General features: G+C 36.5%; 2 protein-coding genes across 2 annotated transcripts; both read left to right on the top strand.

The window, feature by feature from the left end:
* The first annotated feature begins 220 nt into the window (after positions 1-220).
* Positions 221-7,189, top strand: LOC130656972 (sentrin-specific protease-like). The gene is made up of 2 exons (XM_057459922.1): positions 221-572; positions 5,127-7,189. The coding sequence occupies exon 2, from the start codon at positions 5,174-5,176 to the stop codon at positions 6,914-6,916; it is 1,743 nt and encodes a 580-aa protein (XP_057315905.1). The 5' UTR covers positions 221-572; positions 5,127-5,173; the 3' UTR covers positions 6,917-7,189.
* Positions 7,190-7,698: 509 nt separating this feature from the next.
* Positions 7,699-10,650, top strand: LOC130656970 (probable ATP-dependent RNA helicase DDX41). Its single transcript, XM_057459921.1, has 2 exons — positions 7,699-9,098; positions 9,748-10,650. Exons 1-2 carry the CDS (start codon positions 8,140-8,142, stop codon positions 10,595-10,597), a joined length of 1,809 nt encoding a protein of 602 aa, XP_057315904.1. The 5' UTR covers positions 7,699-8,139; the 3' UTR covers positions 10,598-10,650.
* The last annotated feature ends 9,045 nt before the right edge of the window (positions 10,651-19,695 follow it).

Raw genomic sequence — 19,695 nt, forward strand, 5'->3', positions numbered from 1 at the left:
GTTGGTATGGCCATCGACAGAAAATTTATGTGTTTTTTATGAATTATGAAGGTATTATGCAGTATTATGCGATATTACGTTGTTATGGCCATCGACAGAAAATTTAAGTACTTTTTTTGAATTATGAAGGTATTATGCAGTATTATGCAGTATTATGCGATATTACGTTGGTATGGCCATCGACAGAAAATTTATGTATTTTTTATGAATTATGAAGGTATTATGCAGTATTATGCAGTATTATGCGATATTACGTTGGTATGACCATCGACAGAAAAAATATGTATTTGTTATATAGAGAGGATGTCGGATAATGCGGTTTCATTTGTCGGGTCCATTTGGTTGGAGAAGTATGACTGAACGTCTGTCGGCTTTTTATGTCGATAAAGTATGAAGGTTGTTAGTTATGTTGTACGTCGTGTGTCGGGACCACTTAGCCCGGTGCTAAATGAAGTCGTTGCCGAGAAAATTAACAAGGAACAGTTGTTAGTTGAATTGCCAGTAGTTGGTAGTGGTTTGTGTTTTAACGCTCCAAAAATATTTGCCTAAGCTAGGATCAAGGAAAATATTCAGTAAGTTATAATTATGTGACTTTCACAGTCTTATTCTGTTTTAAAATATTCAAAAAATGGCGGATGGCTCTCATCAAATAAACTCAAGTTGCCATGGTTGACGTCGATTTAACGTTAGGGAGGGTGGGGGTCTAAAACACTGACGTTTATTATGTGGCAATTTTATAAAAAAAAATTATTTTTTACTTATAAAGAACCACAGCAATGGTTGTATACATGATTGTGTAAGCTTGTGAAATTAGCTATATCTAGCTAGCTAGCAAGCTAATTTAAAAAAGTTAAAAATTAAAAAATTAAGTAACACTCTTTAACTGTAGTGGCAAATGTCCAGACATGTTCCTTTGTGATGACTTTAACTTGCCAAACATAAACTTGGAAACCCATCTGATTTATTCCAAGTCGAATGAAGATAAAGAAATTTTATTAGTTTTTATAAATTTTATGAATGAATTAGTGGTTATTGTGGCGCCGTAGTGGTTATTGTGGCGCCGTAGATTAGTGGTTATAGCTCTCGTACTCTGTGCGGGAGACCAGGGTTCGATTCCTCTTGACGGCGATTCAACATGGGCGAGTGAATGTTACCATAGCCCCGGGTTAACCCAAGCCATGTGAGGGAAATTGGGAAGATGGCACACTGTGTGGGCCGTTGGATGTTGCCGGGAGTTGTCTAGTAGAGCGCGGGCCCTAATTAGGTCTGCGTCGCTCAAAATGAGCATTAAATACTCTAGGACTATCCATCTAAGCCATGGCCCCTCCTGGAAATAATAGACAGGGTATATCCCTCGATATTTGTGAGGCTAGCCATGTAAAATATGCACATCTATCTATCTATCTATCTATCTATCTATCTAACACAATGCATTTATAAGCATATGCACTGTGGCAATGTGCTTGATCTACTTATAACTAACAGCAAGAAACTTATTTACAAACTCAATTCTGTTGACTGGGACAAAGTGTTAAAGGTTACCTATGATACTTTTACAATTGGGAGTCAGATAATAGAAATTAAATTTAAAATTAAAAAACGTTCTTCTTAATTTTTTAAAGTCCATCTACTTGAAGAAACGAGCTTCGTTAATTCATCTTTTTTACACTTATGCTTCTTCTTCAATGTTTTCTGAGAGTTAAAAATGCCAAAATACATGATATATTTATCATGTATTTTGTCACAGAATGTATGTGCATGCCCAAGAAACCTACCCCTTATGATCGCTTGGGATATTAAAGCAGTAAAGTTATTATATAATGTGGCATTAATCACCAAGTTACCTGCCTTCTAAAAATTGTGAATAAGAAATCATGTTGTCTCCAGACGTTTCTGATGTTGATTGTCAAGATCAAGTTCTTGGTTTCCAGTTTAAACCAAGGAGAACTCTCCAATCACAGTCTGAGACTGAATGGGTGGATTACAAAACAGAAGAAGAAGTGGAAGAAAAATCTTCCAATTTGAGAACAAATCTCGCTGTAAGCATGTGGTGTAAGTAAGGAAATGGTACATTGCATCCCATAGAATGTGAATGTGGATGCTGTCATGAACTCAAGTCCTTCGAGTCATACGATTTGAGTGGTATGTTGAAAATAATTATTTTCGAACAAAATATCATTAACAAACAAGAAACTCTATATACCAAAATATCAACATGGACTAATGAGGCAACGCTGAAAACGACCATCAAAAACGTTTACAAGCAAACAAGTGAAAAAATAAAAGAACGATTATTTGACATTGAACTTTCTCTGCAACAATCGAAACCAACAGATAATCTCTGTAAAAGAAAGCAATTTCTTCTAATAAAACAAACACTAAATATTTTCATTTCTATGCACAGAAGTAAAGCAAAGTCAAGAGTTGGCCTATTATTTAACGCAAGTACGCAGAAGTTCATTGAGGATTGCAAAAAAAGTGGCTGACCTCTTGCAACAACAAGATGTGACTGTATTCTGTATGTAAGCAACATCATAATTAAACAGTTGATGCTAATGATTTAACTTGTACTGATCCTGTAATGGCAGATGTTGCTCTTGCCACTAATGATACATATAATTGCAGCTTCTAACACTTTATCTGCAAATTCAGCGTCCAGCCCAGAGGATGTCACAGCTAAATTTCTTGAAAATTGTAAGAATGCTATTGCGGCTATACTCCTTATGTTTTAGTCAAAACGTCTCAACACAGGTGTAATACGTCTGCTTTTGAGGACTTGAAATAGTTCACCTATCTATATAAAGGAGGAAACCAAGGCAGAGTGAGCCACTATCAACTAGTTCCCCTGTATAAATAAGATAGTCAATTATCTAGTACACAACAATCTTTTTAACAACTCACAACATGAATTTAGAGAAGGTTGTTCCTGTTTATTTCAGCTACCGGCCTGCTATGATACATTCCTATTCTTTTTTAAAAATAGTGCAAATGTAGATACATTTTACTCAGGTTTTAGCAAGGCATTTGACAAGGTAGACCCTCCATTTTAGTTGCTAAGCTGAAACAACTTGAAAATTAGAAAAACTGATAAAGTGGATTAAATCATTCCTAAATGACAGGATACAACATGTTTATGTCAATGGTGTAAAATCTATACCCGCTAACGTTGGATCAGGGGTTCCACAGGGGTCTGTTCTTGGCCCACTGCTTTTTCTAATCATGATTGATGATATCATTTAGAACATAAAATGTTTGTTGTTATTCAGCTTTGCAGATGACACACAAATACTGAAAGAGATTAATGGTCTTATGAACACCTTTAAACTCCAAAGTAATTTAGATGTAATTTATAACTGGATAGATGCTAATAACATAAATAGGTTGAGCTTTAAGCATCTAAGTTATATGAAGACAGAGACTTTGAAAGCACTATAAGTAATACGCCAGAAAAAATTACCACAAAAAAAACACTGCAGAACATGGTTGTTATAATGTTGAATAACTGCAAATTTAACCTTCTTATCTTCAACCTCTTATCAAATAGTATATAACTCAATGATTACTATGAACATTTGAGACTCTCTGTCATTGTCCTTATCTGGCCTATTGTTCCCGGTTATGTAAATTACTGTTACCTGCCATGCTAAATATTTGCTTATTTGATGCATGTGTAATTTGCATCTAAATTCCATACACATTTCAACACAAAACTTATTGTAATTACTTCTAAAACATATTATTTCATAATTAAAAAGGTTGCCAACTTGACGTATTGGCTGCTTCAAATATCACAACTATCTTCTTTATTGCCCTGAAGTAGGCACATCATTAAAAAAACTTTGTAAACATTAACAAGGAGGATCTGTGGAATACAGCAAACCTGACAAATAATATACGCTTCTCTGTATTCAATGTATGATTAGTGAGTCAAACCGATTGTCTCCTTTTAAATTTTTTCCTGAGAAGTAACTTTAGCAAATTATCATCACAATGATTTTTACCAGAGCTTAAAAAATCTGAATATACTCACTTTAAAATTCTTAACATAATATTTTTTGGTAATAGGTCAACAGTAATGTGGTATATGTTGAAGCCCTGTGAGACCTATAAGTGATCTCTTGCATCTCTAGTCCTCCTGCATAACCTTGATATATAAGATAATACTGGAAAACAAAATATTATGCTAGATTGTAGAAAGAACTGTTTTTGGTTTTCGATATACCGTATGCATGGGAAGTTGTTTTGAGCAAAAACAACATAGTTTTATTCAATGGGTGCATATAATGCAGTGGAAACATCACAGTTTCTTGTCCTATACATATTTAAAAACACATGTACGAAAATTTTTTAATTATTTAATTCGTTGTTGCCATGTAGCCATATTCTGTCAGTGTGTTTAAAATAGTTGTGCTCCTGCAATTTTACTGATTGAAATGTGTAACAGGGGAGGTTTATATGAAGAAGATGGTTAAATAATTATCAGTAAATTTAAATTTTACCAAACAAAAATGTTCAAAACCAACTTATAAGTGGGTGCTCAAACACATGTGGTTGTGGGCAAAAAGGTAATAAAAATCGAACTTTGTTTAAAAAAGAAAAAAGTATTATGTAAAGGCACGTCTACGTTAGTATTAAAAAAGGCTGTGAAATTGTTTCCACTACTCCACATAGGAGAGTATTCATGGAAGAACACAAACTAGCAACACATTTAAACAGAGCTAATACCATAAAAGCTGCTATTTATGTGACACTTGGCTGGTTAAAAGAATTTAAAATTTGGCACCGGAAATATTTATATAAATAATAATATTTTTTAAAAGTGGTGTCACATTTTTACTGCTATGAGGGTTGTTAATTTAAATAAGTGACTAAAAAAATGCCAAGTATTTAATTAGCGTCGGCAGTGGTTACATTGATACTATAAAAAATCAAAAAAGTCTTTGTATGACCGCCAAGTCTAACTTATTAAACTTCTTGATGGCAAATCAATGCATTGCAATGATCTGGTTTGCTTTTTAAATTCCTGTGCAATGTTTAATTTGCGCAATAGTCATCCGCAGATAATCCTTGTTCTATCAAAATTTGTGTTAAGCCTAAACAATGTATTTTTATTTTGCTAATTTCAGGGACATCCAACTGTGTGCACAGCATCCAGCAAGGTGATGCGTTTGCCATGCTGCAAGCTGTGAAGTCTTTGTTCTTGAGCTCCAATAATCCTAGAGAAGAAAGTCGAGCTGGTAGCAAGAGACGATATCACGAAAACTCTTTTGACTCTCTAACCCCATTACACAAACGCAAAAGATCCGAAATTACTCATGTGGCTCCCACTTTAAGCTTTTTTGAGAAATGGAATGTTGGTAAAATATTTAAGTATATTACTACTGGCAAGACTGAAGTAGAGGAAGAAATGTCTACTATGCATTTGTACAAAAGAGACTCAGTCGGCCAATCAGCTTGTCGAATTAATACAAAAACTAGACATATTTTGTCTGCTACTAAAAAAAAGGACTCAGCTCGAAAACCGTTGCTGCAAATATCAAATGCGGCAGTATTGGATTTGACTAATATAGACAGTGAAGGACTGAACAATGATTCACAAGCGGTACCAACAGTTGTAGACTTGACTAAAACCTCAGATTCAACATCTAGTACGAACACTACCTCGTTGACAATAAAAAATCGTGTCGGTTCTTTGGCACGTCAAAAAAGTGTCGGTGTTTTGAAGGAAAACGTACGTTTAGACGAGAGAAGGAGATATAAGGAGTTGTTGGCACAATTCACCACTACTTATCTACCGGAATATTCAAAATCAATCTCTCCTCCCAGCTATGCTAAACAGGAAGGTACTGCCAGGACATTTTTTGTTCAAGACAAATATTTTGCAAAGAAAGCTCCTTTAATCGATTTAACAAAGGAGGAAAAGGCTGCAAAGCCTCGTCGTAGATTTTACCACGAAATTTTGCAAGAATCGAGAAGCTCTTCATCTATTTTAGAGTATAGTAGGTTAGAAGATATCTCGACGGCTTCTAACTTTTCAAAATCGTCAACAACGTGCACTCAAAATTCACGCAGTGATGCGCTCTGTACTAAAGACTGGATAACAAAATGGAGAAACACACTCGACCCTATTCAACTTGAACGTGAGAGACAAATCTGGGAGCAGGAACGGAAGAAAGAAGCGTTGAAGAAGAAAGAGAAGGACGAGATCAAAAAGTATGAAAAAAAATCGGAAGCTGTCGAGTTGGTAGCATTGACAGATGACATGTTGGCTGTTGTCAACAATGCATTGACTCAGAGAAGTCCAAATGAAGTGCTGGTAAAAGGTTTTAACGCTGAGATTAGAGGGTCCGACATTGCAACGTTAAGAAATGCTACATGGCTGAATGACGAAGTTGTAAATTTTTATTTCAATCTTATCAAGGAAAGAAGTGAAAACAACAAGGAGCTTCCCAAAGTTCACGTCTTTAACACTTTCTTTTATCCGAAAATTATGAAAGTTGGTCATTCTGGCGTGAAACGGTGGACTCGAAAAGTTGATGTATTTTCATTTGATCTTCTCCTCATACCAGTTCACTTAGGGATGCATTGGTGTTTAGCTGTGATAGATTTGAAACACAAACAGATTGTGTATTACGATTCGTTGAAAGGTAACAACTTGCCTTGTATCAACGCATTAAGAGATTATTTGCGAGCCGAATCATTGGATAAAAAGAAAACAGAGTTCGATTTGTCTGGTTGGACCGAAGTCATGCCGAAAGACATCCCTGAACAAATGAACGGATGTGATTGTGGGATGTTTATGTGCAGATACGCAGAATACAAAAGCAGGGCTGCGGAATTCACTTTTTCTCAAACTCATATGCCTTACTTTAGAAAAAGGACGATTTATGAAATTTTAAACAAGAAGCTATTGTAACTGGCCCATAGTAGAGATCAATGAAAAGATTCTGCTCCGAATGCATGCTCGAGTACAGTTGTTTTCCACTGACATTACCTCAATTATAATTTTCAGCTTGTTTTTCTTACTCCTCTAATATATCTAATCTTGTTTATATTGTTTACGTATAAAAATATCTTATTTTTAGCTTCAGTTTCAAAAGTAAAATAATTTATAGGTGTGACATGTAATTTTCCTTGTAATTTCTGAAAATATTTTTACGTGTTTTGGAATACATCTTAACATTTTAAATACTATGTTGATGAGGGTGTAAACTTCCTTTAATTTGTTACTAAAAAGATTTTCTAACCTAAGTAATTTCGAGAAATTATTTGCTCTCCATAAAGGATCTTAGGCACAGTATTTTAGCTTCAAAGATAATTTTTTTAAAATTAAAATCCTTACAATACGAGTGGTTGTTGCCTTTCTAAAAAATAAACACCTTTTAACACTTTTAATCGTGCACTAACAGTTTCACAAAACTTTATTTCAAATACAATCTAACTTCTAGATCGCAAGAGGATAGTTCTTAATTTTCCGACTACACCCAACCTCGTGTATGAAAATCCTTCTACATAGCGAAAATACAATAAACGCTTTTCAAGAAATTACAATTAAATTTCTGTCCTTTATGTACATGTTGGAGTGTACGCATGCTTTATTGAAAAACGTTTTTGCGTTCAGTAGAAATCAATTTTATTTTTGAAGAACGCGCGCTCGGAAATTCTCGCATAAATATTTTTTTCGAGGTTTTCAAAACCAGTTTTACGTTGATATCAGTGATATTTCGTGTTCTATCAAGAGGTTGGTCAATACTAAATGTTAAGGTTCGTTTCCATTTGGCTGCATGGATGACGAGTTTTTTTGTTAGCATGTGGACACTTTGACAAAGTTAGAGATTTTGAATAAACGCGCACGCCTAGCAAAAAAAATTAGTTGAACGGAAACATGCCTTAAATCTAATGATTCTTTCATGTTTCATCTCAATTATTGTTTTGAGAAAATAAATTTCCGCGAATTCTATTAACTTAAGCAATTCAAACGATTCGCGATTTTTTTGAAAACGAAAAGTATTTATAAATCTACATTGAATCTGTTGAGCAGCATGTACGAAGTGTTTTGTAAAAAGTGATTTCGTAGTTCTATCTCTGTCACTAACCAGCTGTTTTTATTCAATAGTCACATAAAAAAAATATTTCAACATGAAAAGATACAGAAAAGAAGAGAAAGAATCAGATATCGAAGACGAACTTGAGGATTATGTTCCTTATGTGCCTGTGAAAGAACGCAAAAAACAGATGCTAATCAAACATAAAAAGTTGGTAACGAAAGAAGAAAACAGCGAAAAAGAAGAAAATATTGAAGGGGAAAAACCGACGGAAGCCGATCGACAAACTATGAGTTTGCTTGATCAACATCACGAGTTAAAAGAACGCGCTGATGAAGTAAAAGAAACTGAACTTGAAAAACAACTGAAGGAAGAGGAGAAAATTCTTGAAAGTATTGCAGAAAAGAAGGCTCTCATGGCGCATACTGAGTTAGCAAAAGGTATTACGTATAAAGATCCTATTAAAACATCATGGCTTCCTCCCAGGTATGTATTAAAATACCCGGAAGAGAAGCATATAAAAACGCGGAAAAAATACTGTATTTTAGCAGAGGGTGAGAACGTGCCTCCACCTCTGAAAACATTTAAAGATATGAAATTTCCTCGATGTATTATACAATGTTTAAAAAAAAAAGGAATTACCACACCCTCGCCTATTCAAATGCAGGGTATCCCCGCTGTGCTATCAGGACGTGACATCATTGGTATAGCTTTCACTGGATCTGGTAAAACACTTGTTTTTACCTTACCTTTGGTCATGTTTTGTGTCGAGCAAGAGAAAGGATTACCTTTCAGGCGTGGAGAGGGACCTTATGGGTTGTTAGTCTCTCCTTCTCGGGAGCTGGCAAAGCAAACATTCGATGTTATTTCGGAATTGTCCGAATCGTTGGTATTGGACGGCATGCCACCTCTAAAAACGTTGCTTTGCATCGGTGGTACTTCAGTAAAAGATCAAGCGGAAAGCATTAAGCATGGAGTACATATCGTTGTAGCGACACCAGGAAGATTAATGGACTTGTTAAACAAGAAAATCATGAATTTAGACGTTTGCAGGTATGTTTGCACACAAACTAATGTTGCTGTTGTCGTAATTGTCGTGGTGATCGTTGTTGTCGTTGTCGTTCTTTTGTCGGCGTCGTTGTCGTTGTTGTGAAACATAGCTTAATACTTTCTCCAATATCCTTATATCAATACAACTTTGCCTAACTAAATTACAATTTGAAGCAACTATCTAAGAGGCCAGCCATTGTACATCGAATGTACTGAAAATAGAATCAGAGTCTGTATATATTCCGCCTAGTCCAAATGAGCTGTATAGGGTAAAAAACTCAGTTTTTAGCATATAACTTTGCTACTTGATCTCCCATTTTTGGATCACAAAAACAAGGGTATCATATAGTTAAAATGCAAATTTCTTCATTTACTGTGAACTCAATTTTTGCTGAGAGAAAAGCTGAAGCCAATCGGACATTAGATCTTTTTTTTATAAATCTGGATGTATGTGCTTGAAGCTTTGTACTTCAATCGAATCCATATTTTTCATTATTATTTTTGCCTTTCTGGCCTTGTTACCTGTTTTTTATATATATTTTTGGGTTATCCGAAACAGTTTGTTCAGTCTTCGAGTGCGTGCGCCCGTTTAGATAAATCGAGGCAGTTCAGTCAGTGGTTTAATCTTGCATTTTAATTTTTTATATTTTAGATATTTATGTCTCGATGAGGCTGATCGAATGATTGACATGGGTTTTGAAGACGATGTTCGAACGATATTTTCTTATTTTAAAGGACAGCGCCAAACACTTCTGTTTAGCGCCACTATGCCGAAGAAAATACAGAACTTTGCTCGCAGTGCTCTTGTTCAACCAGTTACAGTGAACGTTGGTCGAGCTGGTGCAGCGAGTCTAGATATTATACAGGAAGTTGAATACGTGAAGAATGAGGAGAAGGTTGTGTTCCTGTTGGAGTGCCTACAAAAGACGCCACCACCTGTTTTAATTTTCGCCGAGAAGAAAGCTGACGTTGACGACATTCACGAGTATTTACTTCTAAAAGGCGTCGAAGCAGTCGCGATACATGGCGATAAAGATCAAGAAGAGCGTCATCGTGCTGTACAACAATTCCGTCAGAGTCAGAAAGACGTACTGGTAGCGACGGATGTCGCTTCAAAAGGACTTGATTTTGCAGGCGTAAAACACGTTATAAATTACGACATGCCAGAAGATATTGAAAATTACGTACATCGTATCGGTAGAACCGGTCGGTCGGGTAAAACTGGTGTCGCTACGACGTTTATAAATAAAAACTGCGATGAGTCAGTATTGTTAGACTTAAAGCATCTTTTAATGGAAGCGAAACAGAAAGTGCCGCCTGTTCTTGCCGCCATTCAATCAGAAACGCCATATCTGACGATGGGAGATCAACAGGGCTGCTCATACTGTGGTGGATTGGGACATAGAATCACAGAATGTCCGAAACTAGAAGCTATGCAAACAAAACAAGCTGTGAACATCGGAAAGAATGATTATTTAGCAAGTAATTCTGCCGACTGGTGAATTATGTTTGTATTTCTTACTAAAATAAGCGATGAAAAAATAATTTATATCAATTACTGCTACCTAAATTATTATTTTAACGTTAGATTTGTGTCGGCCTCTCTCGCCTATTTTTTTCGCTGCGACAGACAAAATTTTGAATTCCTTTTATTAGCTTGAAGGGTAAAATATTATTCCTTTTTAAACAAATAAAACCACTTTTCTCGGTTGATACCTTCCTAGTCTAGACGTTATGCTTATAAAATGCTGCGCTTTCTGGCGTGACCGGCATTTATTGCTACTGTGGTGGGCAGAAATCTGAACGTAGGAACTACAGGCTGCAAGTTCGGTGATAAATCTTGTTAATCGCAGCAAAATTTAGTACAATTAACAAAATGGCGAAAATAACTACCCAGGCTTCGCTTAAATTGTCATTCGCAAAAACACATGCCAAATGCGTCTAAACTTTATGTTTGTGTTCATTTTTTCATTCTGTGAGCACCTCACTTACAACTGTTCGACGTCTTCAAAATTCCTTTAAAGTTTATATACGCAAATTTTGACCAGTTAAGATTTTATACTTAATAAATTTCAACTTGTCATTCGCTAACAGGACGTATATTTATAACAGTATTTTTTACTGACATACTCATCCTGTATATAAATTCGGAAATAATAATAATAATAATAATAATACAGCTACACCTGCTAAGCAACCAATATCAGGCCAGAATCCAAAAAAAAAATTTTAGCAATCGCAACTTTTTCAACAGAATTTGAATTTTTTTAACCAGGAAAATTAAAATTAGTACTCTCTTTTGTTGTGACGAGGAATCAACGGATCTGGGAGCATCATTTCGTTATCTAATTAATTCTAGATAAATTTATGAAATCGTTGTGTTTACGATATGCAAATGAGGTTGTCTTTTTAAACCACCTTGGATATTCTCATAATTATATTTCTAGCACCTTAATGAGAAAAAAACCTAGACATGAAAAATGCTCGTGCTTCCATGTCAAGCGATATAATTTTGCACTGCTATTTTTATTTTAGAAGTCAAAACCAGCCAGTTACAGCAATTATTTCTGTTTATTTACATTTTCGACAACACGGAAAATCATTGCCTGGCTGCATTACAAAAATAAGGCTAATATACATATACTAGTCGTTAACCCGTGAAAAAAACCACAGGGTCGCCCGTCGTGTTTGCTCGTCCTTTAAATTAACCCGTTGCAACAAAGTGGACAAAAATATATTGCAATTGGTATTGGTTCGCATTTTAAAAATTTCGTGTTTCTGGTACGGGACGCCGCTTTCGCGGACACACAGACAAACGACGGCTATTAATTAAGAGATCGTTGACCGTGGAAAAATCCACGGGTTCGCCCGTCCTTTAAACTAACCCGTTGCAACAAAGTAGACAAAAATATATTGCATTTGGTATTGGTGCGCATTTTAAAAATTTCGTGTTTCCGTTACGGGACGCCCCTTTCGCGGACACACAGACAAAATACGGCTATTATTAAAGAGACTAGTCGTTAGCCCGTGGAAAAATTCACGGGTTCGCCCGTCCTTTAAATTTACCCGTCGCAACAAAGTGGACAAAAATATATCGCATTTGATATTGGTGCGCATTTTAAAAATTTCGTGATTCCGGTACGGGACGCGGCTCTCGCGGACACAGACAAAATACGGCTATTATTAAAGAGACTAGTCGTTGCCCGTGGAAAAATCCACGGGTTCGCCCGTCCTTTATATTTACCCGTCGCAACAAAGTGGATTAAATTATATCGCATTTGATATTCGTGTTTCCGTAACATCATTTTCTAACTCAGCGGGGGTCCGCTCAGAGACAGACAGACGACGGCTATTATTATAGAGATAGTCGTTGCCCGTGGAAAAATCCACGGGTTCGCCCGTCCTTTATATTTACCCGTCGCAACAAAGTGGATAAAAAGATATCGCATTTGATATTGGTGTTTCCGTAACATCATTTTCTAACTCAGTGCGGGGTCCGCGCAGAGACAGACAGACGACGGCTATTATTATAGAGATTGATTAGTCGTTAACTCGTGTAATTCTACGGGGAGACGCCCGTCATTAAAATTCAGCAACAAAGTGGATGAAAGTATAAATTTTATTTGGTAGTTCGTGCTATCGTAGCACGACGATTTTCTCGCGCACAGACAAGAAACTGGTATTATTAATAAGAGATTTCTATACATCATATGTATAATGCTTTAACATTAAATAGTTTTACAAAATGTAACTCGGGCAAAGAAACACCCCCTCACATGGAACAACATGTGGTCAAGAAACCAGCACTTGACAATCAACCACCTTGTTTCAGCATCTTTACACTGGTAATATTACCACTGTCGAGTATTACGGAAAAGTCGGTAAATGTTCTTGACTAAAAAGTGATTTTTTAAGAAACATTTGAGTACTATTTTCCTCTCTAAACCATCGTCGAACTGTCCCTGATGACTCATGTCCTTGTACAGCTCCATGTTTCGGAGTATTTTGATGTGTTCCCTGTACGTACTTGCTTGCTTGAAACGAGAATTGGTTGAACTTTCAAGTTGCGCTGTAGTATAATGATATTTTCTAAATAAAGCTCGTTTCAAACCATTCGCGTTTAATTGCATGTTTCTCTTGCCGACTCGAAAGTAACATTCACTCAAATGTAACGTAATAAGGAACGTGGCCAACATCAGAAGATTCATGATAAATAGATTTCAAAAAAAAAAATGATCTAATGTTCTAATGTCGATGAAAGTATCTCAAATTGATCAAAATTCTCTTGTTATCAGTGAAACCGTGTAAAAGAAGAATCGAAACTATTACCTGATAAAGGGTGCAACTCTAAAAAATAATAACTCCTGTGAATACAAATAGGTCAGGTTTAGCACACAGTGAAAAATAGCTAAAAAATTTAGGACCGTTAGACCTATTTTCAGTCTATTAAATTTGTTTTTGACCAATATTCTTTTTTTTTTTTGCGCTTAAATTTAATTTCCAAAATAATGAAAGAGAAAAGAATTACATAGTTTGAATATTTTTAAGTTCAAATTGTGATATGGAGGAATTTGTAACATTGAACAAAATCGGCAAAACTATAAAAATTTTGTTAAATTTAGTCATTTGCGAGACTAAATTTTGGAAAAATGACTATGTTATCTCTTGCAGGCGATTTTTATTTACTAATGAGGTATTTTTGGAAGAAAGGATATTTCGCCTGAGGCAGGAGGTGCTCTTAAATTTTGTATTTTAACATGGTATCAGATCATTGATTTTTTGACTAGTTGAACACTTTTGTTGCGTATAAAAACGTGTATAAGAAATTTCTTTTTTTCTTTTTTAGTACTCAAAAACAAGTTTTATTGTTTACGAAGGTCAGAAATTTTGTAAAAGAGTTAAACACTAATATTTTTTGGTCTGTTCGAATTAGCAGGCGTACAATACAATATTTTTAAACAGGGAAGGTTATATGAACGACTTTAGACGTAATTCCATCGCTGTACTTTCGTCGCCTTGATTGTAATTGATTGTTGTTAGCCGTAGAATGCATGGTAAGGCGTGTTAAAATAGCAAGTTCTTGCCCGAGCAGTGAAATATTTTGCAGGGATGATTCTCGAAGTGTATGGATATACGCTTTAAAAGATTAATTTAAATCAGCTTTTAAAAGTTATCCTGTTGTAAGACTTAATGATGCTGACTCTAAATCAACAACGTCCAGGCTTTTACAGTCAAACTGTCGTATACACCTAACGCCAGTTCTATTAACGCCTATCGTAAAATTCAACGTCGAGATGTATCCAGTAACAAGATTCGATGGTAAACAAAAAGTAAGTAAAACAGGAAGTAGAATCCTAGAATAAAATGTTGAAAGACATTTCTTACCACATCAAACTCGTACTGTGAATCAACGGTTAGATAAGTTGTCTTCCAGTTGGTAGAGAAACGTTTATTAACAAAACGTTGTGTGGCAAATTCCTGATGATATTGTGAGAATTGAAATGTCACCTGTTTGTGGAAACATCTTTGTTTACGTGAGCTAATAATTTGATTAATTAAGAAACACTTCTTTCTCAACTCTGTTTATTTTCTCACTATTGTTAAATAAATTATAAAGTGTAAATTATAGACAAAGTGTATACTATTGGTATAGGAAGCTTCAAAGATTTGAGAAAATTATTAGACCTTTTAGAAATTAAAGGATTGCATGCCGAAATGCATGTTTGTCGGTTCAAGGTCCGTAGCTTCTCGTATGACGCCGTTAAAGGGGGATTTTCACGAAGCGAATTGAGCGGCGAATTCGACGGCAAATTGTATCTGAGCATGCGCAGTTCGATGCAAAATAAAAACAAACAATCGGTCAGAGCTATTAATAAACACAGAATCATATCAAAGTTTCGGATGGTAAAATTAATTCTAAATTACCACAATAAATTCGTGGCGCAAAAAATAATTGCACTAATTAAAAACCATTTGAAATATCAGTACAGCAACGGAAATATTTTCTTTCCAATAATTTTAGAAATTGATGAATATTTAAAAGAAAGGAAAACTTGAGAGACTTTTGTAATAAAAAAGATAACAACGGATAAAAATAGTATTTGTACAGCTGGCTGTGATTATGTCGTTGGTAGATCAAAAAAACTTCTGTTCCCTCGGTATAACTAAACACTTTTCTTCCCTCAATAATTCAAATTATCCAGTTCGTTTGCCTAGTTTACATGAGACCTAATGACAATTTAAACCTTGGTATTTTTGTGATGTCATTTGGGCCAATTGCCTTAACTTTCAGACCAAATGAAAACGGCTAGGAAAAACTGACGTCATCTCCTGTATAAAAAACAGGCAAAGCTAAATATATAACTAAAAAAGAATAATGGCTTAAGAAACAAGTTTTAGACAAGTTCATTTATCGTGTCCAAAAAGTGACAATAGGGCCTCTATAATAAGGAACGACTCTAAACGCAGTTGTTGGCCACCAACAAAATACATGATAATAAATGGAAATATGTCTGACTGGGCTTGACATCGCTTCGTAATATATAGAAGTAGTTAGTCCATTAAGAAAAAAGAAATGATAAAAAGATTTCGTAGATATGTGAAACGATATGTAGAAAGCCGATCTGTAAAAATTTATAATGTTTATTCAAAGACACAGTAACATCTCTCCAAAGTGTTTTATTTCTCAAGTTTTATTTCTCAAGGAAGAAATCTTAAACTCACAGAGAAGCTTCTTGCAAGCATCTCATCTAGAACAGTGACTCTTTGAATTTTATCCAAGCAATACATCTTCTGTTAGACAACGATAATATAAAATACATCAACGGACTCTATATTAAGCTTGGAAATATTTTAGATCAAATAGCAACTACTAAATACAAATAAATTTTGCTGAAAATGATAACAAAGAGTTGGTTAAGGTTTTTATTTACTCCGTATGAACTGAATGATACAAAATCTGAAATAACAGATTTAAGGCGTATATGACCATAGGTTACTATTTAAAAAATAGTAGTGGTACCATTGACTTCCGTCCAGGAAGTCATAGTATCAATACTAACTTTTAAAAAAGTGACTGGTTGATTTAAACAGACATAAGCTGATTTGTCGCATTTTTAGGCGATATGTTCTGTCCAATAAGAAGAAGTAAAGTACCATGAGAATTATCCAAAAAGAGGACACTATACCATTGAATGGCCTGTAACATCAAAAAGATGAACATGGTGTATGGGGTATGAGGTGGAGTAAGACTACATATAGACTGAACAAGGTCATTAAAGATAAAAGTAACCACACAACGTGGTATTTGGAAAGGTGAAACGAAAGAAGTTTCTTAAAGAAAAGTTAATACTAATTAATATATATGACAATGGCTTTTCCACGAGCACAAAACTTCAAATGTTAGAATAGGTGATATTCAAAGTGGCAAAATGCAAAATTAAAAGTCACAAACATAAAAAAGCCAGTACGAAGTTTGTATTTGGGATATGGCTGGGAAATAAAGGTCATTGCCACAAGCTACCTAGAAATACGAGTATGAAATTCGTATTATTGACAATTTTATTTCAAGGACTGCATCTACAAAACACTATCAAGGTGTAAGAAATGTTACTGTGCTGCAGAAATTTTATAAATAAGTTTGTGATATATACATGAAATACTGACTATTACCCACAGGACACAATATTACAATACATCATCGCATTACACGTTGGGCACGACGCATGGAAAGGGCTATGATAAAAATGTTTGAAAGTAAATACATTTTTACGTTTTCATCTGTTTAAGGGGCTGTTCATATGGAAGCGGGATGGCTCGGTTGGCCAGGCTGGCTCGGCTGGACGGAATCTCGCTTCTATCAAAAAACACATACAAAACTAAAAAAATATGTTCATATGACAACCGAGCCATCCCAGTTAACCGAGCCAGCTCGCCTCACATGAACAGCCCCTAATTGGAGTCGTGGGTTTTTCTACAGGAATTGCAGAGAGTTACGTCAGAATACAAATTAAGTGCGACTTAAAGACGCCCCTTAATGACTAAGGGACGAATGAGTATTATTTTTTTTGGAAGAGCAATAATCAATTCATTACATAAGCTTACGTTGCACATGGAATTTATCAACTTTTTCTACCATTTTCATATCACTTTTTTCATGCGGGTACCACAAAAACAGGGCCTTCTTTTGCCTCATCAGATTCTTGGACAAGGCAGTATACGATTGGGTTAAGAGCCATAGGCTGTGCTTGCGATGCCTACCTGAAATAGCAAGCTCAAGTAGGCTTTGCCGACGCTTATCGAGACTTTCATCAGCTATGACATCGTCGACTATGAAGAGACTCTCCTCACCCGCCAACAATGAGGACAGTTTTTGGATCCGTTCAAACAGCTCATTTCCGGGGTCTATAAAGAACACGTAATTATCCTTCCAAAGTGAGGCCCTCGAGAGATAGGTTGTATTCCACCGTAGGGAAAATTGCCGTATGGGGGTCCTTAACTGTATTTAACATTTTATTTTAATAATTCGACCACTTCCTGTCGTGAATTTTTGGGTAAAAAGCTGCACAGGCCTTGAAAATCCATACACCTACAGGCAGGGCATAGCTTGGTACTTCAAGCCTGGTATTCGAGCGGTAGTGGGGTATAAGGTAAATTGCCATGCCTGCATTGCAATGCATTGCGGTGCTTTTTGACGAGTAGTGCCTTCTCTGGCCTTTTTCGAATTCGGCGTACTGAGGTATAATGTTGTATGTGAGCAGGGTATAGAGAAGTAGGTAATTCTCATCCTGTTTGAACCCTCTAATTTCCCTATCAATGACAAGGAGGTCTATTTTTTACACAACGTCTTCGATGTTTTAATTTTTGACACCCCGTCTTGGCTTTGGCCAGGCAGTCTATGCAGGTCTTGGTTCAACTATTACCTCTAATCTTAAATCTGTCTTGGGCAAGCGGTTTTTTGCATTCCCTATAACGTTTGCTCTCCATTTAATATTGCGGTGTACGCCGTGTGCAGTGCCTTGGCAACATCGGCAAGCGTTGGAGACCGGCAGGTCTCCTGGTATCTGATGGGTGTTTTGTGATGCACGTGTAACTCAAAGTTCTCCCAGGTATAACCTTCGGAGAATTGGGCCTTTATATGGTCCTGGAGTATAATTATCAATTCATGCAGTGGCTGCATATAGGTGCAGCGTCTGGGGCGATCCTTTGACAGGTCAAAAGGATCGCCCTTCTTAAGGTCAAAGCAGGGAATGCATGCACTTGTAGTTTCACCATTGCCCCTGATTTTGAACTGGTTTAGGGTAAGGGATTTTGAACACTTGGGACACTTTTTAGTCTCCTCCATGATTTCTATCTCCCATAGAGAAGATAGAAACTTTACCGTGCGGTCTATTTCGGGGGTATCAGTGGGTTTTTTATACCATTCCTGCTTGAATGCGCACTCGTCGAATAAGATCGCTGCTGTCATATAACCGGCAAGCTTCAGGCCGTCCTCCAGGTCCATCTTGGCCCCGGGTCTGGAAACTCCTAAAGCCTTTTTTGCTCCCATAGCGATCAGGATTGTGTATGAGACTAGCCTGACCGATTCCCAAAGTGAGTCAGTAACCATCGTTTCCTTCGGGCCCATGTTGGTGTCATCATGTTTGCTTGTCATTTATTAAGTGTCATTTTTTAGAAAAATTATTGCATCTTGAAAATATCAATATTTGGCTTAATTTTGCTCTGTTGCCGGGGCTCTGGTCCGGGGTTTTGAGATTCCCCTTTGCTTCTACCAAATATATACCAAACTCTGACACCTATGAGAAGCACGGCTAAAGTCCCTACCCCGTACATGTATACATCCGTTGACTTGCTGGAACCTATCGCAGGTTTTTTATTATCCTGTGAAGAACCTTTGCCACGTTCTTCTTTAAGTCGGCCTTGTTCTTTCGGTTCCATTCAGCAATTCTCTTGCCAGCTGCAACACGACCTTCGTTCTTGGGTGGTTTTGTTATAACCCTCTCCTCTCCTCTTGTTTTTGTTCCTCTTCACTCATTTTATTATAGCAGCACCGTATCCGCCTCCGCCACCATCTTCTCCTGTTTCTTCTTGCTCATATGCCGAGCTGTATGCCCTGCCGCGAGGAGTGGGACCAAACACCTCCCGATAGTGTAGCATACTAGTATTCCCAAATCTGTCATGAAGTCCCGGATTATAGGGTCTTCTTCAATATCCCAGTTCATGTACGTTGTCTATATCCACAAGGTTCCCAATTATGCTAGCATACAGGCTAATCACGTGAATGGACAGTGCCCTAGCCGTTTTCTCCCCCTTTTCCCGGAGTTCTTGCTGTACGTACTCGGTATGGATCTTGTCGATCGCCTCATCGGGAGCCTTGACAACGGAGCCATCTATACATTCTTTGGGTAGTAAGTGACCCTTGCCTTTGCGTAGGGCCTCTTTCAGCTCCTGACGCGTATCGATAGGTTTCTCTATCTGTTCGTATTCTGCAGAGGTGGCTTTATCGAACACTCTTCCTGTAGACGCTAGGCAGTAATGGCAATCGTTGTAATTTGATCTTGTTTCACGATCCGTTTATGGTCTGCCCTGTTGAGTGCTAGCT

The sequence above is a fragment of the Hydractinia symbiolongicarpus genome, chromosome 9 (genome assembly GCF_029227915.1).
Source record: "Hydractinia symbiolongicarpus strain clone_291-10 chromosome 9, HSymV2.1, whole genome shotgun sequence".
NCBI classification, from domain to species: Eukaryota; Metazoa; Cnidaria; class Hydrozoa; order Anthoathecata; family Hydractiniidae; genus Hydractinia; species Hydractinia symbiolongicarpus.